Here is a 25,139-nt window from a genome sequence, read left to right on the forward strand (position 1 = left end):
CTGTGACTGGTTATTCCCTGCAGCTGAATCTGGAGTGCTATTTGCAAGACTTAGTGAGGGTGATGCTGGAGATGAGGGAATAGCAGTGCACTCAGGCGCCATCTTGGGAGCCGCTGGAGAGACTGTAAGTGCTTTCCCTCTTCCCACACTCACCCCTCCTGGCAGTGAGACTCCCCGCTGGCATATTTGTGATTTCAGCCGCACTTAAGCAGCGCTGCTGATTAGAGCCACCTGATTGGCTCTTCGGCACCACGTGACTACACAGCGTGCACGCGGATTGCCTTCAGCAGCCGTGCACTACACACTACAGTTAAGCAGACGTGCACTACACACTACACTTAGGCAGCACGGGGTTAGGTTTACAGTTAGGGTTACCTAAACCTAACCCTAAACCCTAACCCCAACCCCAACCCTAACACTAGACCTAACACTAGACCTAACACTAGACCTAACACTAGACCTAACACTAGACCTAACACTAGACCTAACCCCATGCTGCTTAACTGTAGTGTGTAGTGCACGTTTGCTTAACTGCAGTGTGTAGTGCACGGCTGCTGAAGGCAATCCGCGTGCACGCTGTGTAGTCACTTGGTGCCGAAGAGCCAATCAGGTGGCTCTAATCATCAGCGCTGCTTAAGTGCGGCTGAAATCACAAATATGCTCCCCGCTGTCCGTTCTGCAGTGATTTCCTGTGTGAGGCAGAACCGGAAGTGCTGTCCGTTGTGTTTAAGGGACTCCGCTCCTCTTTCTCACTTGCAGTTGAGACGGTGGGGAAGGAAAGTCCCCAGGAACATACAGCTGGTTCATGCCCAGTAGTCCGCATGGCAAAAAAGTCTGAGACTCTCTGTGGAGGCACTTTGGATGTCCTTCGCTTTGGCATGTTAGGCACTAGGCAGGAATATGTTTTTTTTTAGCTGGATTTACTGCTAGTGCTAGCAAATAGTTGCTTTTGGCTGAGATTGAGCAGAGCTCAGTGAAAGACGTCCATCTTGTCTTGCAGTCCAGTCACACCCCGACATTTACAGTTTCTGATGCTTGATTGTTACAGACTCTGATAAATGCACAGGACAATTAACAACTTTTTCTGGACACAGGACCACAATGGGCTTGGCACGATTTTGATTTCTGGTTACTTACACAGCATGAATGACAAGGAGTTCCTTGCACACAGTGCAAGTGGTCTGCAATCACTAATGGGGTTCTCAGACCTTATCTAATTATGAGGCTTTTCATTCCTACTGAGCAGGTCCCATAACAAGGGGGTCCAAAGCATTGTAAGTGATCCACAACTACTCTGTCTTATCCAGGGCCACTGCTTCTCCTTGACAATCCCAACTCAGTGACAGAACCTCCTCACTGCTCACTATTGCTCAAGGGTCAGGTACTGTTATAAGGTGAGACACTGCCATTCTACTGCCACTGACTATCTCAAACACACTGACCATGAGGCATACTAAAAAAAACCTTATAGGCACAATACCTTTAAAAGAACACATTGGCGGCACATGGCATATATGGTAATAGGACACGAAAACACTGACCATGTGGCTTCACTGGTGCACCAGTTGCAGCAACATATATCTTTATTTCACTGAAAAGGACCCACTAGAAAATATAATTTTTTAGAATTAAAAAGTAACTTTTATTTATCCTATTAAAAATAGACAAACATATATGACAACAAGAAATTTTAATACCTCCGTTATCGGTACTGTATTAGCAATAAATAACAGTGATTTTGATACTTGTTATTTCTTTTGTGGAGGTATAAAAATGTAATAGGGAACACCCTAAGATTGGTCTGTTACCCAGAGATCCAAAGGTCACAAAGTAAATAGTTGGCCCAGATTCGGCCTTAACTGTATTAAGGATTAAACCGTGGATCTCGTGTAGTTATTCCACTCCTTTGGTGCAGTTTATTATAATTTATTGAAACTGGTAGACACATAGTTATTCTCAAAAAAACGTGGATATTTAGGAAAATATTGCACTTCTAAGATGCAATAATTGATGTTTAATGCAATTGATGCGCCTACTATTGTTCAAACGATCGACGCGTTTCCTCGGCTCCTACTTATTTAGCCAGTTCATCAGGATCAGAGTATCATGTTCTATTATTATCCACTCAGGAATGTATAGCTGGGTGTTTACAAAATCGTAAGAGGGTCATGATTAGAGATGAGTGAGCACCAAAATGCTCGGGTGCTCGTTACTCGAGTCGAACTTTCAGTGATGCTCGAGAGTTCGTTTCGAGTAACGAACCCCATTGAAGTCAATGGGCGACTCGAGCATTTTTGTATATGACTGGTGCTCCGCTAAGGTTTTCATTTGTGAAAATCTTAGCAAATCACCAAAGTCATGTAAAAAACACAGAAATGGATAGGGCAGGCGAGGAGCAACATGCAGGGCTGCATTTCGGGCTCTGAGGCCTCACTATTAAGCCACAATAGTGGCAAAAGTGAGACCCCCCCCCCCCCCCCACTGTCAGCATAACGATCATTCTCCTCTGCCACAGCTGTAACAGCTGTGGCAGAGAAGAACGATGTTAGCCCATTGAATTCAATGGAGCCGGCAATACAGCCGGCTCCATTGAAAGCAATGGGCTGCCGGCGAGCGCGGGATGAATTTTCGGGAAGGGCTTAAAAATATAAGCCCTTACCTGAATAAGAAAGATTTTAGTGTAAAAAAGAATAAAAATGCAGGCATTCTCTTCAATGGAGCCGCTGCTGCTGCCGGCGACTCCATTGAAGACAATGGTCCGCTGGCACACTTGAATTCTTTTTCAGGGAAGGGCTTTACATATAAGCCATTCCCTGAAAATGAATTAAAAGTGATTTAAAAAAACAAAAAAAATAGATACTCACCTCCCTTCAGCTGCCGGGGCACAGCCGCGTCTTCTCCTCCTGCCCCCTGCACTGTGGTGCTGAACTGCTGTAATTGAGCTCAGAGCTGCGCTGAGCCAATCAGAGGCAACACTCACTCACCCATTCATGAATTCATGAATGGGTGTGAGTGAGATCTGCCTCTGATTGGCTCAGCGCTGAGCCAATCAGGGGCATGTCTGACTCACACCCCCTTCACACCCACTGCAGGCTGGCCGCGCTGAATTCAGTCTGCCTGGACAAGGAGAGTATATATATTTTTTTTATTTATACACATTTCTGGATGAATTGCAGGGAAGGGCTTATATATTAAAGCCCTTCCCGACAATTCACCCTGCGATCGCCGACAGCCCATTGCTTTCAATGGAGCCGGCTGTATTGCCGGCTCCATTGAAAGCAATGGGCTAACATCGTTCTGCCGGGACAAGGTGAGTATATATTTTTTTTATTTTTACACATTTCTGGATGAATTGCAGGGAAGGGGTTATATATTTAAGCCCTTCCTGACAATTCATCCCGCGATCGCCGGCAGCCCATTGCTTTCAATGGAGCCAGCTGTATTGCCGGCTCCATTGAATTCAATGGTCAGTGCTCGTTTAATCGAGACGAGTACCGCGTGGTGCTCGTCTCGAGTAACGAGCATCTCGAGCACCCTAATACTCGAACGAGCATCAAGCTCGGACGAGTATGCTCGCTCATCTCTAGTCATGATGCTCAAATTACGATAAAGAGCAATTGATTTTCATAGCAATTCAGCTTTATAGCCCACTTTGATTACCAAGTTAGAGGCTACTTTACTGATAGAATGGATGTTTGCTCAGATACAGATTATGTTGGAAAGACGATCCAACAATTGAGAAGAAGGATTCTGTCACACATTGGAAACATCTGCCGCGGTGAAAGTACCAGTTTGGCTAATCATATACGTGACGTGCATGGGAATGACCCCCACACGGTAACATTCAGAGGTATTGAAGCCCTAAGACCCACAGCATGTAGGGGCCATTTGGATCGCAAACTTTTACAGAAAGAATCACAATGGATTCACCACCTTAACTCGGTAGCTCCAAATGGTTAACGAATGTCTGTCTTTTGTCCCCTTCAACTGAGGTAATTACAACCTACAAGTTCTACAAGAACTCCTAACTAAAAGATACTAAAAAGCTACCTGTTAAGTCCTTAGTAAGTGTTAAAATGAAACAAACAACAAAACAGAACCATTATACCGGTACCAACGAGATATTAGGATACTTACCTGCATCATCGGTTATCAAGACACCCTCTTATTTATCCTTTTATTATGCACTAATCAAATAATGCAAAGTGCTAAATATCAAGAAAAATATCAAGGGACACTTGTCATCTATAGGGATTTCTTTAATTAGATTTGATATTGATGCCAAGTGAAAATAGAACAGGTTATCACACAGAGAGATACCATCTCCCCTGTTTGAGATGCGGAGCGCTCTAGCATATTGAGCGCAGGCGCAGAGCATAGTTGGACAACACTTTGTCCTCTTACAAGCGCCGCGCTCCTGCACGATGTGCGCGTGCGCAGATTCGGCAGCACATACAGTAATCTCGCGTTATTTACATCCACTATCAACGGTCACATGACCGGAGTCCTTAGAAATGCCCCTTGATGACTCGCATGGCAACGATTGGTGTAGGGCAGCACGAGCCCCCAGCAGAAGAGGCGGTGCCAATTGTATTTAAACTCTGGCAGCCCTGCTCATACCAGGTCTGCCAGAATATCATGAGACACAGATCTCAGTGGTTGTCTTGTGATTGTGTGCGTGTGTGTGTGTACATTTGGAGTGGGCAACATCAGGCTAAACTCTCCAAATTTCCCCATTGGCATGAATCAACTTAGGAGGTTAGCTGACTTTCAATGAGCAATGTTATCTAGCTCATTCAGCTACCTCAGCTGATTCAAAGCGCCTTAATAATCTTATTGAGCTATATAGCGGCCAGCTGACTTTTCAATGAGCAATGTTATCTAGCTCATTCAGCTACCTCAGCTCATTCAGAGTGTTTGAATAACCTCATAGAACTATATGGTGGAAACATCCATACCTTTCTATAACTGCCTTTTTTAGTGGCAAACACAACACGCATGACAGTACCGCAGCGCATTACATGTTTCTATGATTGCGCCCTAAACTTATCAGACGTCATCATAGACTCAATCGTCTACCTGTATCTGAGCAAACATCCATTCTATCAGTAAAGTAGCCTCTAACTTGGTAATCAAAGTGGGCTATAAAGCTGAATTGCTATGAAAATCAATTGCTCTTTATCGTAATTTGAGCATCATGACCCTCTTACGATTTTGTAAACACCCAGCTATACATTCCTGAGTGGATAATAATAGAACATGATACTCTGATCCTGATGAATCAGCTAAATAAGTAGGAGCCGAGGAAACGCGTCGATCGTTTGAACAATAGTAGGCGCATCAATTGCATTAAACATCAATTATTGCGTCTTAGGCCTTAGTCAGACGGGCGTTTTTTCGCGCGATTTGCGCATGCGCATGCGATTCGCGCATATATAGAACCAATGGTTCGCTATGGTATCGGTCACATGTCCGCTTTTTATGTGGATATGCGATAAATTATAGGGCACGACGATTCGCAGATCGCGCCTATCTGCGTTCGGCGTTTTATGTGTGCACCAAAATCATTTACTGCAGCTAGCTGCGTTTTTTTCGCCGGCCAGTCTGTTTCATGCGCATTTTGATGCGCACGGCGATTTTTCTCCGGTCAGGCGGGCATTTTGCTGCGACGATTAACGCGGCTAGGTGAAGATTTTTCCCGCGATTCTTCGCCCCAGGTCACGCGATTTGCGCATCCACATCCGACATGCGATGCACAAATCACGCAAAAAAACGCCCGTCTGACTAAGGCCTTAGAAGTGCAATATTTTCCTAAAGATCCACGTTTTTTTAAGAATAACTACGTGTGTACCAGTTTCAATAAATTATAATAAACTGCACCAAAGGAGTGGAATAACTACACTAGATCCACGGTTTAATCCTTAATACAGTTAAAGGGGTTGTCCCGCGCCGAAACGGGTTTTTTTTTTTTTTCAATAGCCCCCCCGCTCGGCGCGAGACAAACCCGATGCAGGGGTTTAAAAAAAAAAAACGGATAGTGCTTACCTGAATCCCCGCGCTCCGGTGACTTCTTACTTACCTTGCGAAGATGGCCGCCGGGATCTTCACCCTCGGTGGACCGCAGGTCTTCTGTGCGGTCCATTGCCGATTCCAGCCTCCTGATTGGCTGGAATCGGCACACGTGATGGGGCGGAGCTACGAGGAGCCGCTCTCCGGCACGAGCGGCCCCATTCAGAAGAAAGAAGACCGGACTGCGCAAGCGCGTCTAATCGGGCGATTAGACGCTGAAAATTAGACGGCACCATGGAGACGGGGACACCAGCAACGGAACAGGTAAGTGAATAACTTCTGTATGGCTCATAATTAATGCACAATGTACATTACAAAGTGCATTAATATGGCCATACAGAAGTGTATACCCCAACTTTGTTTCGCGGGACAACCCCTTTAAGGCCGAATCTGGGCCAACTATTTACTTTGTGACCTTTGGATCTCTGGGTAACAGACCAATCTTAGGGTGTTCCCTATTACATTTTTATACCTCCACAAAAGAAATAACAAGTATCAAAATCACTGTTATTTATTGCTAATACAGTACCGATAACGGAGGTATTATTAAAATTTCTTGTTGTCATATATGTTTGTCTATTTTTAATAGGATAAATAAAAGTTACTTTTTAATTCTAAAAATTTATATTTTCTAGTGGGTCCTTTTCAGTAAAATAATTTACATAAAACTAGAACCCTACTGTAGTGAATAAATCAGCAACATATATCTAGTTCAATTTTAGTATTCAGAAGTGGTGCTGATCAATGTAGTATAAAGTCCTAGATGGTGGGTTACTACCACAGATTCAAATGGGCAGTTAAGGACAGCTTGGGATCAGAACTCGCTTGAGTCATTGCGGCCTTGTCTAGATAGGTGAAAAAATGTGCATTTTTGTTGCTAAAATGTATTTTTTTAAATTAAACTTTCTTAAACATTTTTTTTATGCTAGTTTTTAGTGCCTCAAGCGGACTTGAAGTTATGATTGTTAGAGCGCTCGGATACTACACTGCATTACTAATGTAGTGCATTGTGCTATGTCTATGATATCAGCATATTAGGCTCTGCAGTAGTCGTGGTCTAATAGCCTAAGTTACACGGCAGACACGAAGGACTTTGTCAGACCTCTAGCTGCCAAGGGAAACCCTTGAGAACGCTTTGCTGAGTGCTGATGGGTGACAGGAGGAGCCCTCTCTGTCTGCCATCTGCTTACGTGCTACTGTTGCTATTGATTATGGCATGCAAGCGGTTAAACTGTCAGAATCTGAGGTTTCTCCATTTCTGGCAGTTAGAGCAGGAGCTGGACTGTCAGTAGTCAGCTCAGCCATCACCTTAAAAAGTTGTATGTGCAGGTTTAAAACCCATTAGTGACTGCCGTAAAAATGTGGTTTGACGGTCGGTCACTGAGGGTTTAAGCAGTATTGTGCTTGATGCTGCTTTGCCCCACAATATTACTTACTTATCATAGTTAAAGAAACTGTGTAGAAACAAGAATAGTAGTATTTTATTGTTTAGACTGTAGCCGGCACATCTGTGCAGCCCTTGTATACAACATAAAGTAAAACAGGGGTTCAGCCCGCTTGTGTGCACCCAAACACAAGTAGCGCCACCTTACACATTAGTATGTAAACAAGTGGAGGTGACTCTTACCAGTGCTAATCGTGTGCGATAATGTATTCTTACTATATATTTATGCTATTTATGTAGTGTCCAATAAAATTCCAAATGAAGCCTCAGGATTGAGATTTTTAAAGAGTAAACACACTTTGTTTTTGTTCTAAAATCCCCACGATAGGCAATAATAAGCATTTTGCAGCACATTTTATTTTATACAATTTTCATTGAAAACCCCTATTCAGCTGTGCAGCTAGAAGATGTAGCTGAGAAATCCTTCCAAGAATCAAAGTGTAATCAAAGTAAGTCCATCATAGATTTTGCTTTTGTAGATTTGCAGGTGATATTTAATCTGTATTTGACAAAATTATGCATAGGTTCCAAAACATAGTTCCAAAAAGAACCTGAAATATAGCAAGCTTTCGGACGATCAATTTATCAGGCTACGGTTAAAATACAGAGGAAAAACAAGTAAAGTACTATATATATGTAAATAAAGTAATCACTTTCCAGGAAACATATTGTGACATTTTCATAATAGTACAATTCAGAGAGCACATAATACAATAATATTTAGATCTGTGAGTTTGTAACAAAAAGGAGACAATGCACTAAAGTCATGAACCAACGTATGTATAACAATGTAAAAGTAATGATAATGGATAGTATATACTCACTATATTAGTAATGGCATATGCCTAAAAAACATGGAGTTGTGTGACTTGCTAAATAAGCCTGAACATACAATATGAAAGCTATCAACTCCACATGTGAAAAAACTAGACCAGATCATAGTCAAGTAGCAGTAGTCCACAGATTAAACCATGGCTAATACAAGAGAAAAGTCCCATCATGATAGGGACAAAATCCAGTAATGCTTTGCCACCATACAATACATTAAAGAAGAACCATAATGGAAGATAGTATTTCATTCACACAGAGGAATAATTACATAGTAACATAGTATGATAGGCTGAAAGTAGACAATGTCCATCTAGTTCAGCCTGTTTCCACCCCCCTTGTTGATCCAGAGGAAGGCAAAAATAAACCCCAATGAGGCAGAAGCCAATTTAGCCCATTTCGGGGAAAAAATCCAGACCCAATAATGGCAGTCAGAATAATCCCTGGATCAATGAGAGAGCAGTAAACCACAGTCTAGTACATTATGCAAAAAACAACACTGTAAAGAGTAAACTTTAGTGCTCACAACTGTGTCACTGCTTCTGAGCAGACCGAAACCTCACACTATATTATATATTGTCCATGTACAGTCCTTTACTTGTTTTTTTTTTACGAAGGACATTGACAGTCTGAAAGCTTGCTATATTTCAGTTTCTTTTTGAGCCTTTACACAATTTGTCAAATGAAGATTGTATATCACTTGGATATCTACAAAAACCAAGTCTGCGGTGCATTTTATTTATGCTTGAATTATCAAAAGTATATTGAGATCCTGAAACAGAAGGTGCCTTGAAAGTGCACACAGAAATCAAATGCTTTACTAAAAGACAAGTGCAACCATTTTGGATAGTTTCTGAGAAATCCACCTTCAGCTAGCTAACTGCATACCTGAATAGGGACCTCCCATCTGCGCTATGCCTGCAGTGTTATCTCTAGTGCAGGTGCAGTGGCTTACATTGAACTGCATATTAATAAAATCTCTACCTTTTGTTTTATAAAATGTATATATAGATTTATATGGAGGTCTCACAATAAAATGCTGTAAAAAATATTTTTGTTCAACTTGTACAAAAAAGACATCTTAGGCCTCATGTCCACGGGTATAAGTGAATTGCAGAATCCACATGGGTCACCCACGTAGATGATCCGCAGTTCAATATGCCCATAGACTATCATTGGGCATCCGCAGGTATTAAAATATGGCCGGTGTGCTGAGCGCATCCGTCGTGCAGAAGAAGAAGATCCGGACATGATGGAGACCCATGCCACATCCAGACAGGTGAGTAAATGCATTTTTTGTCTCATGTCTGCGGGCACAGCAGGAATCCACTGCGGGATTCCACAGTCAGAATCCATGTGTTCCCATGGACATGAGGTCTTAGGCCTCATGTCCACGGGGAAAATAATATTTAAAATCCTCAGCAGATCACCCGCGTGCCTGGTCCGCATCTAAAATTTCCTATTGGAATGCATTGACTACCCGCGGGTAGATAAATACCCGCAGATGGTATTTAAAAGTGATTTAAAAATTTAATGTGCGTGAAAAAAAAACCACAACATGCTCCTTTAAGTGCGGATCACGCGTGCGGGAGCTCATAAAGCTCATAGCTCAATTTAACTCCTGCATGAAAAAAAAATCAAAAGGTACAGATCCGCGCCACCACACAAAGATCCAAAAAGTATCAGATTAGGGGTTTTACTCACCTGGTGCAAAGCGGGATCCCCACAGATAGAGGAATAACCCGCTTGCACGGATGATCCCAGTTAGCCTGTAGAACTCTAGATGTTTTAAGCAGGGTCCACGAAACTCCTTGATCCAAGGAGATGCAGCAGTAGGAAGTGACCCCAGGAGGTATCAAACCAAACAGTGGGGAAAATACAATACAAAGAAAACAAAAAGGCTCCTTCTGCGCTCTTTTTAGGGGTCTTGCAGTCCAGATGAGGAAAATATCAAGTCTACACAATGTATAGCAGAATATATTTATTTGTACAAATGGTACATATAAAATCCGTATACGGATATTTATTTGTACAAATGGTACGTATAAAATCCGTATACGGATTTTATATGTACCATTTGTACAAATAAATATATTCTGCTCTACATTGTGGAGACTTGAGTTTCCTCATCTGGACTACAAGACCCCTAAAAGAGCGCAGAAGGAGCCTTTTTGTTTTCTTTGCATGAAAAAAAAAAGGAATTTAAGCTCATCCGCACTGCATCCGCAACAGAAATTCGCATTACATATTCGCAGCGGACTGATTTTCCCCGTAGACATGAGGCATTATATTTTGTATCTTGGAGATAACACTGAAATTTATTTTTCAATTTAATGGTAAATATTATGTAATTGTTCCTGCTATGCTTTCTGTATAGAAAATGGAAACCTTGGATGGAGAGGTGGGTGAAGATAAAAAGTAATGTCAAAGAGCCTTACTCAGCTGTTGCTATTATTAATAACAAAAATATATTTCCTTCCCACTTACATACATGTCCTATGCGCATTATCTATTTGTTCTAAAAAGCAAAAAAAACATGAACTGTTAAGGGAATATGTCACCACCTTTATGCTGCCCTGTCTGAAGGCAAAAAAAGAGGTGACAGATATGCTGATTTCAGTATTATGACTCTTATATCTGCCTGTCATGTAGTTTTTATATAATTTACAGTTCATTAGTTAGGGTGCTCAATGATGTGTGCAAGCTTTGAGGTCTTTGCTATTCATGATCTGAGAGTCAACTCTACCCTCCATCTGTAGTTTGACAGTTTTACGCCCATGCACTGTAAAAGGAAGTAACTGATGGGGTGGTGGGGGTGGGAAGGCGAGCCCAACAGCTCAGGAATAAGATTTGAATTACAAAAAATTACACAACCAGCAGCCATAAGAGACAAAATACTGGATTCAGGATGTCTGGCACTACTACTGAGGTGCTTTAAATAATGGAATTCCTACTCAGTTTAATTTATTTTATTTTTTTTTCACTTACAGGAAGGACCTATTAGAAGCCTGAGAACATTTCATAAAACTTCCATCCAGATCAAATTAATTTACTGACATGCTTCGCTACAAAAAGCATAAGAGACAGGCTGATGGCGTAGGAACAAATGCAAATTTAATGGATGACACGGATCGGGAAGTAAGCAGTTTCACAGATCGAGCATTTAGAAGTTTATGTGTTGCAGAAGAAGAACCATTTAGTGATGTTCCTCAATTGCCCTCCCCCATTAGAGGAATGCCTCTTTCAACAAAGTACCACCTAGGAATTTTTAACCTTTCAGTAAGAAAAACTCAACCCTTGGCACAGTTGCCTATAATTCCACGTCAGCATGGGAAGTGGGCTCCAACATTCCAGCCTTTGCTCAACCATGCAAAGGTAGGTTTGACTGATGTAAAGACCAACAACAACAAACTATGTGCCCCTGTACCACGAGGTTTTAAACAACGTTCAAAAGTGTCATCATTGATAAAGACATTTGATAATATTGAAAATATGATACCGGATGACACTCCTTTACACAGAAGACTACTTTTCTCCAAAGGTTCTCAACAAGACATGGAAGAAAGTCCTATTAGTCAGGCTGAAAAAATCGACATCAGTAACAGGTCAATTCTAGAATCTATGAATCCTGACAATTTATATCTTAATGAAAGTCACAACTCACACAGGCGTACTGCTAGAGAGGTTTTTCTGGAGTCTCAAACGGAAATGCATTCCCGGATTTCTAGGTCTCCAGCACATTCTCCTAGGTCACCATTATCTGATCAAGTTAAAAAAGTGGTAAAGGAAAGGGATTCTCTGAGAAGAACAGCTTTTCTTCATAGTGAACATAGCGCCTTTAAATCATGGAGTGATATCAATAAAAGGATGGTTGGAGGTCATGAAAGTGACAGTTCAATACCAGGGACAACTCCTATTCCAAGATCAGCAACCCCTTGTTCACCTTTACTTCAAAGAGCAATGCCTGTAATGAAAGCAAGAGATGGTGGAATAGAATTAGGATGGACGTCTCCTGCTTCTTCAGTGTCTAGCAGCTATGATGCTAATCAAATGCTAAGAACTGTGCCTCCACTTCCCAACAGGAAAAATACAAAACAAAATAGAGACTCTGGCCATAAAACTGCAAGAACTCCACTAAATGCAAAAAATCAAGAAGTGATGAAGACATATGAAGGACTTTCATCAACTAAGGAACAAGTTGACTGGAGGAATAAAATCAATAAATCAAAATCACCAGAACAACTTAGTCATGAAGCTCTATGTAATCCTGGGACAGAATTGAGTAATGCCTCACAATCTTTTCTGAAGCAAAATGAAGAAGACCAAGCAAATACAGCTCCCAAACTGCAGATAGAAATGTCTGAAACAACATTCACAGAAGAGGTTAAGGAGCCAGAGAAAGACCATCCACCTCCTGGAAGAATAAAAACATTAATACAGCAGATAGAAAAAGAAGGAATAAAAGAAATAATCCCAGTTTGCTTCACAGAGAAGAAACACAGCATTAGAGATTTACCAAAGGATGAGTCTGTACATGTTTCCACTACACTAGAAAACCAACCACCAATCACTAGTACTCTGTCAATTAGCAATGATCAAATACCTCCTTGGAGGAAAACAAAAAGCAGTAATAAAAGTGTACCTACATATAAGATTCCAAATACAAGTATGTCCGAAAGAGATAATACTGCAGCTCAATCCCATGAAAATACACATGTCGGTAATGAAGATGTTTCAGAAGAAAAAACATCATCTTTTAATATCTCAAATCTTTTAACTCCAGTTATAAGAAGGAAAAAGATCCAAGAAGCTCTAGAAGGAAACAATGAAATGACTCCTCCAATTGTTAATAATAAAACTAAAGATAAAGACCAAAGAGTGATCACTTTATATCAGAAAAGAGATGATTATAAATCAAAGGCAACAAGTTTACTATTCAACTTGAAAGATATGAGAAAAAGGGTCAAAAGCACATATAATTCCGCCATTACCACAAGAAATGGCTATGAAAATATTTTGATAACAGATGTTAAAATGCAAGATGGTGTGGCTCACAATATTCACTTACTAGATATCAATAAATTGGCTTATGAAACAGAAAATTTCAATCTGACTCATTCTGCAGAAAATTTAAGCTTAAATATTGAATCAGAAATCAAAAGCGACTTTGTTGAATCTGAGAACTATTTATCTCTGAGTCCAATGGATCATATAACAACACTTCAAAATGGAGAAATCCCTAAAGAAAAAGTACTTTCAGATGCAATTATTATGCATGAAAAGAATGCAGAGTCTTTATGTTTCAGTGCCAATGCCAGTCATGTCAGGAAAGAAATTGATTATCCTTCTCTGAATCTATATAACAAAGCAGATATATATGCAGATGCGGAGTGTACAGGGTATACTGGAGACACTTCAAATTACCCAAAAAATACAGAAGTCCATCCTTTGCCAAAAAGTGAAAATGTAACAGAAGAAATTAAGCAGAATGAGTGCATAGATGTTGTATGCAAACCATCTCTTCATGTTGTAGAAAAAAGTATAGAGAATATTGCAAGACGATCAAAGCAATATTCTCCCTCTCATGAGATTGAAAGTCAATGGGTTGTTGAACATACCGAAAGTGAAAAGCAAGTTGTTAAAGATGATGAAACTAAAGACATTTTACAGTATTTTGCTGTTAATAGTAGCAATGAAGTAGATGTAATAGAGAGCAATGGAAAGTCTGGAGATCTAGAGAGTCAGATTGAAACAGAAGGTGGTCAAGATAAATTGATAGATGAAAAGCCCAGAGCAGAAAGTACATGTGCTGATGAACTTAGAAGACCGTCATCCATAACATTTTTTAAACCCAATTTATTTCTCTTAAAAGACCATAAAATTAAATCTTCTCCAATTACAAAGTCAGTTAGACCTCCTCTTTTCAGGAGTCTTTCAGAAGATTGCTTGGTCTTCAAGAAATTAGAAAATAGTAACTTTCCATGGAGGATTGGAGCCCCCACGAATACTAAAGAAAGCTATGACATAAGTACACAAATGCTCAGTAAAAAGAATATGGAAATAAGTAAAGTGAGTAAACGCCAAAAGCACCTAATGGTAAGCCCCACTTCGGTCACTCCAGGGCAAGAAGCCATAGAGCATAATCAAATCAAAAGTCAAAATGAAGAACCAGGAGACAAGGTATTGAAGGAAGTTTATAATATTAATGCTGAGAGAAAGAAACATGAAGTAGAAGAGTCAGATGCTATCAATATGACTAAAGTTAGGAGCAAAAAATCACCATACTTGGAAGAATCCTTCTTTCATCCTGTTGAAACTTGTGTCTCTGAAGTAACAGGACCATCACCAGAGTGTACAACCTTGATGGTCCACAATATAAATGAATCTACGAAGGAGCTAGTAAATAGAGAACACATGAGTTCTACTTGTATTGATGATGAAAATACAAATTATTCTCCTATTAATAATGGACTTTTGCAGTTTGAGGAAAGTGTTGGTTTTGCAGACGATATTGCCTGTTCCACAATAACATGTCCCATCTCAGAGAGTGTGACTTGTTCCATCATAGCCAGCCCCATGTCCGTAAATACACAAAGCTCTGGTTTTACCACAGCACTTTCTGCTTTAGAAGATATACCCAGTCCACCTTCAACAAGTATAAACACAAAAAATGGAAAGTTTAATTTCTTGCTTCCTGAGCGAGTAATCCCAACAGAATCTGAATCTAAAAACACTGATTTATCAAAACAGGAAAATGCATTATTTTTAGAATCACAAAAGATGCATGCAAAACCTCCAGCTGTACCCCCTAAAACTGAAAAAGCATTACGTCGTGCCAAGCGACTGACTAAAAAGCGTAGAAAGACAGAGATCCCTCAAAGGGTACAAGATGGGGACTTTCAGGAATCTGACATTGTTCTAGATGTTCCATCACCTGGCAGTGTTATACCAACACTGGCTACCTCTCATTCACATAAATTAATGTCATCCAGAACTTTAGAGCATGAAGACATAATTTCTCAATCTTCAACTCCATCTCTTCCCCTTATGCAACGTAAAATTCTTCAGGACACTGACTCTGGTCAATACTTTATGGTTGATATTCCTGTTTGCTTGCGTATCAAAACCTTCTATGATCCTGAAACAGGAAAATACCTGCAAATGTCTTTACCTCCATCAGAAAGAGAGAGTCCAATTTTTGAAATGTCTAACAGTCCACAAATTATGTACACTGGGCTTACTCCAGTACCTGTATCATCCATAGCATCATTCAAGGGAGCATCACAGCTCCTGAACCATGATAATGTAAACACTTGTGAAAGGGAAAGTTTATGGAATGAAAGAGAAGAAGATTCTTTAATGACAGGGACTCCACTAAGCATGGACAGAATTACAAGCAGGAGCTCAGATATTATCTCAATGAAGGATATAGATGACTTTGCAATGGAAGCAATTTCATGAAGTTTGCATTGACCTTTAAAAAGTGAAAAAGCACAAAGATGTTAATCTATGGTTAAATAACTTGTAATGATTAACATTGTAAAGCCACTTAATTCTGCTTTAACATCATTTGGTTTGAAGCAGTGCTATAAATAAGTAATTAAGTCAAAGTAAGGCATATAGAGCAAATATGTGAACACAGTGGTTTACAAGACTATTTACATCTGACTCTTAGGTCACCAAATTTAACTAAGAGTTTATGGTAAAGTTCAATTTGTGAGTTCTGAAATATTTGTCAAACAATTCATGTTTAATGTTTTTACAAGAGAAGGAAACTTCTTGTGACTTGAGTGAGCCCTCTCACCCTAGGTTGTCCAATGTACTATAAAATTCACATACACACAAGAACACTTTCAAAAAATGTATCACTCCAGCACTAGTGTACAGCTGTAAAGGAAAATATGTTGCAACTAAGAACACTTATGTTTCAATTGTATTAAATGAGATAAAAGCATGTATGTATTGTATGTTCACAGCGATATAAGTTTTCTGCATATAAAAATTTGTTTTGCTGGATTGTGCTTCTTAAATCTATGTCACTACAATTTTGTTGTATAGGCTGTGTTGCGTTGCAGATGATCTCAGCACAATAAAGTTTATGTGAGCTTCTGTCCTGAGGTAGAAGTGCAGTTTGAATGCTATCAGTGAATCTTCCTAGTCCATCATATGACTGTAACTATTTTTCTTTGTGTTTTATTTTACCACAGGATTAACTAGATGCTAATTTTCTCAGGACAATTCTCTTACTTATAAATTCTAAAAAATACTTCTCAACCCCTTCCCTCTACACAACTTAAGAGTACGTCATGGCAGCGGGGTACTTCCTGCAACTGGACTCACCCTTATGTTATGTGGATAGCGTGATATTAGAAGAGATCTCGCGCTATCCAGCAGCGGGAGCCAGTTGTCACTGATAGCCAGACTCCCACTGCAACAGCGGGGGTGCATGGGAGATGCGACCCCCGCTGTTAACCCCTTCCCTGCCGCAATCTATGTATCGGGGGATGGGAAGGGTTCACAGAGGAAGCGTGCTCCTTCTGTGACATCATCGGGCTCTTGTGATGTAATCGCTGAGAGCCCAGCTGGTCGCCATGGTAACAGAACGCCACCTACAGGTGTCCTGTATTACCACTGCCAATGATCGCTGTAGCAAGCGATAAGAAATACCGGAGTGAAGTCCTGCGATGCCTTATCATAGCAATCATCGGTGGCATGATGTAAGTCCCCCACAGGGACACAAATGGCGTAAAAAAAAAATGAAAGTAATGTACAAAAAGAAAAATGTAAAAAAAAAAATTAAAATCCCACAAATTTTGATATTGTCATATCCGTAACAACGCGTACAATAAGTTGAACTTGCTTTTTATCCTGCACGGCAAAAAGCGTAAACAGAAATGCTAAAAAACTGAGGCAAAATGCTAATTTTTAGCATTTTACGTCCCAAAAAATGCAATAAAAGTGATCAAAAAGCCGTATGTACCCCAAAATGGTACCAATAAAAACTATGGCTGGTCTCGCAAAAAATAAGCCCTCAAAGAGCTCCATCCGTGAAAAAATAAAAAAGGTATAGGACTTTGAATGCACCGATTTTTATTGCAGAAAAGTAAAAAACCTAAAAAAAAATATAAGAATTTTGGTATCGTTGCAATCATACCGACCTGCAGAAGAAATGTATTGTGTCATTTATGCTGCATGATTAATGCTGTTAAAAAAAAGTCTATGGCAGAATTGATGTGTCTTCTCTCCCTGCTATCGTAAAACAAAAAATAATAAAAGTTTTACAATATAGTCTATGTACCCAAAATTGGCACCAATAAAAACTACAGTTCGCCACGCAAAAAACAAGCCCCTATATGGCCGTATTGACATCTTTTGAGCGATAATCATTGTGTCTAAATGGGCCTTTAGTTCTGCTTGAAAACCTTCATTCAGCAGAACAGCTGATAAGCAGGACCGCATGCTGTGCTCTGCCATGGGAGATCTGATAACATTGTTACAGCTGTTCTCAGTTCTCACTCTCTCCAGCAGAACAGCTGATTAGCAGGACTGCATGATGTTTCTGTTTGTCCATGGTGCTGAATTCTCTAAGGGGAGCCCATGACTGAACAATACAGCTAATTACAGAGCTCATACCTCCTGATGAGTTCTGTAACAGCTCCCAGAAACTCATTTGCATGCAAATGAAGCTGATAAGTACTATTAGCAATTAGTGCCTATTAGTACTTTTATGCAAAACAATCGCTGATCTTTCAACTTTTGAAAGATATCTGTGTGTGTAATTGGACCTTAACCCCTTAATGACACGGCCTATTTTGGCGTTGAGGACCAAGCGATTTTTTTTTTTGGGTATTTTTCCATCTCCATTTTTCAAAAGCCATAACTTTTTTATTTTTCCGTGGACGCGGCCGTATAAGGACTTGTTTTTTGCGTGGCGAGCTGTAGTTTTTATCGGTGCCACTTTCGGGTACATAGACTATATCGTAAAATTATTATTTTTTTTTTTATGATAACAGGGAGAGAAAACGCATCAATTCTGACAGATTTTTTTTTCTTTTTTTTGCAGCGTTAATCATGCAGCATACATGACACACTAAATTTTTTCTGCGGGTCAGTACGGTAACAACAATACCAAAATTGTTATATTTTTTTCAGGTTTTTACACTTTTTTGCAATAAAACCCCCTTTTTTTTTGGAAATCTTTTTTTTTTTTCTCTATAGCTGCATTCAAAGTCCTGTAACTTTTTTTATTTTTCGATGTACGGAGCTCTGTAAGGGCTTATTTTTTGCGAGACGAGCTGCAGTTTTTATTGGTATCATTTTGGGGAATGTACGGCTTTCTTGATCACTTTTATTGCATTTTTTGGGAGGCAAATGCTAAAAATTAGCATTTTGCCTCTGTTTTTATTGTTCAATGGTTTTTATTGGCATTTAAATAACACAAGTTTGATTACATAACATCAGTCAAACATTTATCACATGTATTGAGGAAATAACGAGTTGTTGATTTAAGCATAAAGATTTGCTTAACAGATGATTTACATTACATTTAAGGTGGGGTAGGGAGGAGGGTTAGTTGGGAAATGAGGGGGGGAAGGGGGGAGAGGATAGGGGGGGGGGTAAATATAACAATTCACTCGTATTTTTATCTGATTTCCGACCCAATTATAATACCGATATCTATTAACCGGAATGCTCTTATTCATTTATGAATTTAACCTTGAGTTCATGTGGTGCAGTTGGAAGTAGGTGATCCAAGGTGTCCATTGATCTTTGAAATTATTTAATTTGTCCTGTCTTAGGGCAAATATGTTTTCCATGGTCATGTGGTCGTTTAGTAAATGGATTATTTCTGAGCAGGTTGGGGGATTTCGCGCCCTCCAGTTCCTTACAATTAGTAGTTTCATAACTAAAAGGCTATGGGCGAGTAGTCTCCTAAAGTCTCTTGGGACATTTTCTATTCCAATTAGTAGTACTGCCAGTTCTGGTGTGGCTTGGGTTTTTAGGCCCGTTATTAGAGATGAGCGAGCACCAAAATGCTCGGGTGCTCGTTACTCGGGACGAAATTATCGCGATGCTCGAGGGTTCGTTTCGAGTAACGAACCCCATTGAAGTCAATGGGCGACCCGAGCATTTTTGTATTTCGCCGATGCTCGCTAAGGTTTTCATGTGTGAAAATCTGGGCAATTCAAGAAAGTGATGGGAACGACACAGCAACGGATAGGGCAGGCGAGGGGCTACGTGTTGGGCTGCATCTCAAGTTACCAGGTCCCACTATTAAGCCACAATAGCGGCAAGAGTGGGCCCCCCCCCCCTCCCAAAAACTTTTACTTCTGAAAAGCCCTCATTAGCATGGCATACCTTTGCTAAGCACCACACTCGCTACAACAAAGCACAATCACTGCCTGGATGACACTCCGCTGCCACTTCTCCAGGGTTACATGCTGACCAACCGCCCCCCCTCCCCCCCACAGCGCACACCAAAGTGTCCCTGCGCAGCCTTCAGCTGCCCTCATGCCACACCACCCTCATGTCTATTTAGAAGTGCGTCTGCCATGAGGAGGAACCGCAGGCACACACTGCAGAGGGGTTGGCACGGCTAGGCAGCGACCCTCTTTAAAAGGGGCGGGGCGATAGCCCACAATGCTGTACAGAAGCAATGAGAAATCCAATCCTGTGCCACCGCCATCAGGAGCTGCACACGTGGGCATAGCAATGGGGAACCTATGTGCCACACACTATTCATTCTGTCAAGGTGTCTGCATGCCCCAGTCAGACTGGTAATATGTACCTTAACAGTAACCGCGTTGGTGGTAATGTGGTGGTGACTGCGGACCTAGTAGCGCGGTTTTATTTTGTTGGTTTTCGGAATGTGGCCAGGATTAAGTGGGCCGTGGCGGGGGGATGGTGGGGGGCTCTCTTGTAGTGTCGGTAAAGGTGAAATTCTTGGACTGCCACCAGACGAACCAATGCAAAGGCATTTGCCAAGAATGTTTTCCCTGTTGGAGGAGGAGGGGGATGTTTTTGAGGCACTACGTGTCCTCTCCACGTGTCCGTGGTTATATGCACCTTAACAGTAACCGCGTTGGTGGTAATGTGGTAGTGACTGCGGACCTAGTAGCGCGGTTTTATTTTGTTGGTTTTCGGAATGTGGCCAGGATTAAGTGGGCCGTGGCGGGGGGATGGTGGGGGGGCTCTCTTGTAGTGTCGGTAAAGGTGAAATTCTTGGACTGCCACCAGACGAACCAATGCAAAGGCATTTGCCAAGAATGTTTTCATTGTTGGAGGAGGAGGGGGATGTTTTTGAGGCACTACGTGTCCTCTCCACGTGTCCGTGGTTATATGCACCTTAACAGTAACCGCGTTCATGTCTTTGGGAAGCCTCTGTTTCCACACCCCAGAGACATACCATTAGCAGCGGTATAGGCAGAGCCCATAATTTGTAACATTTCAGCCGTAGCATTAGGACAGGCCCCACTAACATATCACTAGCAGCATTATAGCGGGAGCGCAGTCTTCGTTCCATGTCAGCAATAGTAGCACTCAAGACAGGCCACAGTAACAATTCCGAAGCAGCAGTATAGCGGGAGCGCAGTCTTCGTTCCATGTCAGCAATAGTAGCACTCAAGACAGGCCCCAGTAACAATTCCGAAGCAGCAGTATAGCGGGAGCGCAGTCTTCGTTCCATGTCAGCAATAGTAGCACTCAAGACAGGCCCCAGTAACAATTCCGAAGCAGCAGTATAGCGGGAGCGCAGTCTTCGTTCCATGTCAGCAATAGTAGCACTCAAGACAGGCCCCAGTAACAATTCCGAAGCAGCAGTATAGCGGGAGCGCAGTCTTCGTTCCATGTCAGCAATAGTAGCACTCAAGACAGGCCCCAGTAACAATTCTGAAGCAGCAGTATAGTGGGAGCGCAGTCTTAGTTCCATTTCAGTAGCTGCAGTATAGCCAAGGCCCAAGTTACATTTATGTAGCTAAAGTGTAGGCCAACCCCACACACACTTCTGTACCATGAGTGCAGGCGCAGAACATACAAATTGCTATGATTACACTGTAGGCGAGGGCCCCAAAAAATTGGTGTACCAACAGTACTAATGTACCTCAGTAAAAATTGGCCATGCCCAACCAAGATGGCAGGTGAAACCCATTAATCGCTTTGGTTAATGTGGCTTAAGTGGTAACTAGGCCTGGAGGCAGCCCAGTTTAACGAAAAATTGGTTCAAGTTAAAGTTCCAACGCTTTTAAGAGCATTGAAACATATAAAAATTGTTTAGAAAAATTAGATGAGTGAGCCTTGTGGCCCTAAGAAAAATTGCCCATTCAGCGTGATTACGTGAGGTTTCAGGAGAAGGAGCAGGAGGAGGAGGAGGAATATTAGACACAGATTGATGAAGCAGAAATTTCCCCGTTTTGGATGGTGAGAGAGAACGTAGCTTCCATCCGCGGGTGCAGCCTACGTATTGCTTACGTATCGCTGCTGTCCGCTGGTGGAGAAGAGAAGTCTGGGGAAATCCAGGCTTTGTTCATCTTGATGAGTGTTAGCCTGTCGGCACTGTCGGTTGACAGGTGGGTACGCTTATCTGTGATGATTCCCCCAGCCGCACTAAACACCCTCTCCGACAAGACGCTAGCCGCAGGACAAGCAAGCACCTCCAGGGCATACAGCGCTAGTTCAGGCCACATGTCCAGCTTTGACACCCAGTAGTTGTAGGGGGCAGAGGCGTCACCGAGGATGGTCGTGCGATCGGCTACGTACTCCCTCACCATCCTTTTACAGTGCTCCCGCCGACTCAGCCTTGACTGGGGAGCGGTGACACAGTCTTGCTGGGGAGCCATAAAGCTGGCCAGGCCCTTAAAGACTGTTGCACTGCCTGGGCTGTACATGCTGCTCAATCTACGCACCTCCCCTGCTACCTGGCCCTCGGAACTGCGCCTTCTGCCACTACCGCTGTCGGATGGGAATTTTACCATCAGCTTGTCCGCCAGGGTCTTGTGGTATAGCAACACTCTCGAACCCCTTTCCTCTTCGGGAATAAGACTGGGATGGTTCTCCTTATAGCGTGGGTCGAGCAGTGTGTACACCCAGTAATCCGTAGTGGCCAGAATGCGTTGAATGCGAGGGTCACGAGAAAGGCATCCTAACATGAAGTCAGCCATGTGTGCCAGGGTACCTGTACGCAACACATGGCTGTCCGCACTAGGAAGATCACTTTCAGGATCCTCCTCCTCCTCCTCCTCAGGCCATACACGCTGAAATGATGACAGGCAAGCAGCATGGGTATGGTCAGCAGTGGGCCAAGCTGTCTCTTCCCCCTCCTCCTCATCCTCCTCATGCTCCTCCTCCTCCTCCTCCTGAACGCGCTGAGATATAGACAGGAGGGTGCTCTGACTATCCAGCGACATACTGTCTTCCCTCGGCTCTGTTTCCGAGCGCAAAGCGGCTGCCTTTATGGTTTGCAGGGAAGTTCTCAAGATGCATAGCAGAGGAATGGTGACGCTAATGATTGCAGCATCGCCGCTCACCACCTGGGTAGACTCCTCAAAGTTTCGAAGGACCTGGCAGATGTCTGCCAACCAGGCCCACTCTTCTGAAAAGAATTGAGGAGGCTGACTCCCACTGCGCCGCCCATGTTGGAGTTTGTATTCCACTATTGCTCTACGCTGCTCATAGAGCCTAGCCAACATGTGGAGCGTAGAGTTCCACCGTGTGGGCACGTCGCACAGCAGTCGGTGCACTGGCAGATTAAAGCGATGTTGCAGGGTGCGCAGGGTGGCAGCGTCCGTGTGGGACTTGCGGAAATGTGCGCAGAGCCGGCGCACCTTTACGAGCAGGTCTGACAAGCGTGGGTAGCTTTTCAGAAAGCGCTGAACCACCAAATTAAAGACGTGGGCCAGGCATGGCACGTGCGTGAGGCTGCCGAGCTGCAGAGCCGCCACCAGGTTACGGCCGTTGTCACACACGACCATGCCCGGTTGGAGGCTCAGCGGCGCAAGCCAACGGTCGGTCTGCTCTGTCAGACCCTGCAGCAGTTCGTGGGCCGTGTGCCTCCTATCTCCTAAGCTAAGTAGTTTCAGCACGGCCTGCTGACGCTTGCCCACCGCTGTGCTGCCACGCCGCGCGACACCGACTGCTGGCGACGTCTTGCTGCTGCTGACACATCTAGATTGCGAGACAGAGGTTGAGGAGGAGGAGGAGGAGGGTGCTTTAGTGGAAGAAGCATACACCACCGAACATAGCACCACCGAGCTGGGGCCCGCAATTCTGGGGGTGGGTAGGACGTGAGCAGTCCCAGGCTCTGACTCTGTCCCAGCCTCCACTAAATTCACCCAATGTGCCGTCAGGGAGATGTAGTGGCCCTGCCCGCCTGTGCTTGTCCACGTGTCCGTAGTTAAGTGGACCTTGCCACTAACCGCATTGGTGAGGGCGCGTACAATGTTGCGGGAGACGTGGTCGTGCAGGGCTGGGACGGCACATCGGGAAAAGTAGTGGCGACTGGGAACTGAGTAGCGCGGGGCCGCCGCCATCATAGCTTTGAAGGACTCCGTTTCCACAACCCTATACGGCAGCATCTCAAGGCTGATAAATTTGGCTATGTGGACGGTTACCGATTGAGCGTGCGGGTGCGTGGCGGCGTACTTGCGCTTCCGCTCAAAGACTTGCGCTAGCGACGGCTGGACGGTTCGGTGCGAGACATTGCTGGATTGGGCCGAGGACAGCGGAGGTGAGGGTGTGGGTGCAGGCCATGAGACGGTCGTGCCTGTGTCCTGAGAGGGGGGTTGGATCTCAGTGGCAGGTTGGGGCACAGGGGGAGAGGCAGCGGTGCAAACCGGAGGCGGTGAACGGCCTTCGTCCCACCTTGTGGGGTGCTTGGCCATCATATGTCTGCGCATGCTGGTGGTGGTCAGGCTGTTGGTGGTGGCTCCCCGGCTGATCTTGGCGCGACAAAGGTTGCACACCACTGTTCGTCGGTCGTCAGGCGTCTTTGTGAAAAACTGCCAGACCTTAGAGCACCTCGGCCTCTGCAGGGTGGCATGGCACGAGGGGGCGCTTTGGGAAACACTTGGTGGATTATTCGGTCTGGCCCTGCCTCTACCCCTGGACACCGCACTGCCTCTTGCAACCTGCCCTGCTGCTGCCCGTGCCTCCCCCTCTGAAGACCTGTCCTGTGTAGGCGTTGCACACCAGGTGGGGTCAGTCACCTCATCGTCCTGCTGCTCTTCCTCCGAATCCTCTGTGCGCTGCTCCCTCGGACTTACTGCCCTTACTACTACCTCACTGCAAGACAACTGTGTCTCATCGTCATCGTCCTCCTCACCCACTGAAAGGTCTTGAGACAGTTGCCGGAAGTCCCCAGCCTCATCCCCCGGACCCCGGGAACTTTCCAATGGTTGGGCATCAGTGACGATAAACTCCTCTGGTGGTAGAGGAACCACTGCTGCCCAATCTGAGCAGGGGCCCGAGAAAAGTTCCTGGGAGTGTTCCCGCTGCTGAGCATGTGTCATTGTAGTGGAGTGAGGAGGCTGGGAGGAAGGAGGAGCAGCAGACAGAGGATTCGGATTTGCAGCACTGGACGGCTCAGAACTCTGGGTGGATGATAGCTTGCTTGAAGCACTTTCTGCCATCCAGGACAGGACCTGCTCACACTGCTCATTTTCTAATAAAGGTCTCCCGCGTGGACCCATTAATTGGGCGATGAATGTGGGGACGCCAGAAACGTGCCTCTCTCCTAATCGCGCAGCAGTCGGCTGCGACACACCTGGATCAGGAGCTCGGCCTGTGCCCACACCCTCACTTGGCC

At 43.4% G+C, this 25,139-nt stretch overlaps 1 protein-coding gene across 1 annotated transcript in view; it reads left to right on the forward strand.

The window, feature by feature from the left end:
* C4H10orf71 (chromosome 4 C10orf71 homolog) overlaps positions 1-16,408 on the forward strand; it is a 227,359-nt gene extending 210,951 nt beyond the window's left edge. Inside the window, exon 2 of the mRNA XM_066600340.1 lies at positions 11,332-16,408. Within this exon, the coding sequence (XP_066456437.1) occupies positions 11,399-15,802 (4,404 nt within the window). The 5' untranslated portion in view covers positions 11,332-11,398 and the 3' untranslated portion in view covers positions 15,803-16,408. The remainder of the gene's footprint in view (positions 1-11,331) is intronic.
* The last annotated feature ends 8,731 nt before the right edge of the window (positions 16,409-25,139 follow it).

The sequence above is a fragment of the Eleutherodactylus coqui genome, chromosome 4 (genome assembly GCF_035609145.1).
Source record: "Eleutherodactylus coqui strain aEleCoq1 chromosome 4, aEleCoq1.hap1, whole genome shotgun sequence".
Classification (NCBI taxonomy): Eukaryota; Metazoa; Chordata; class Amphibia; order Anura; family Eleutherodactylidae; genus Eleutherodactylus; species Eleutherodactylus coqui.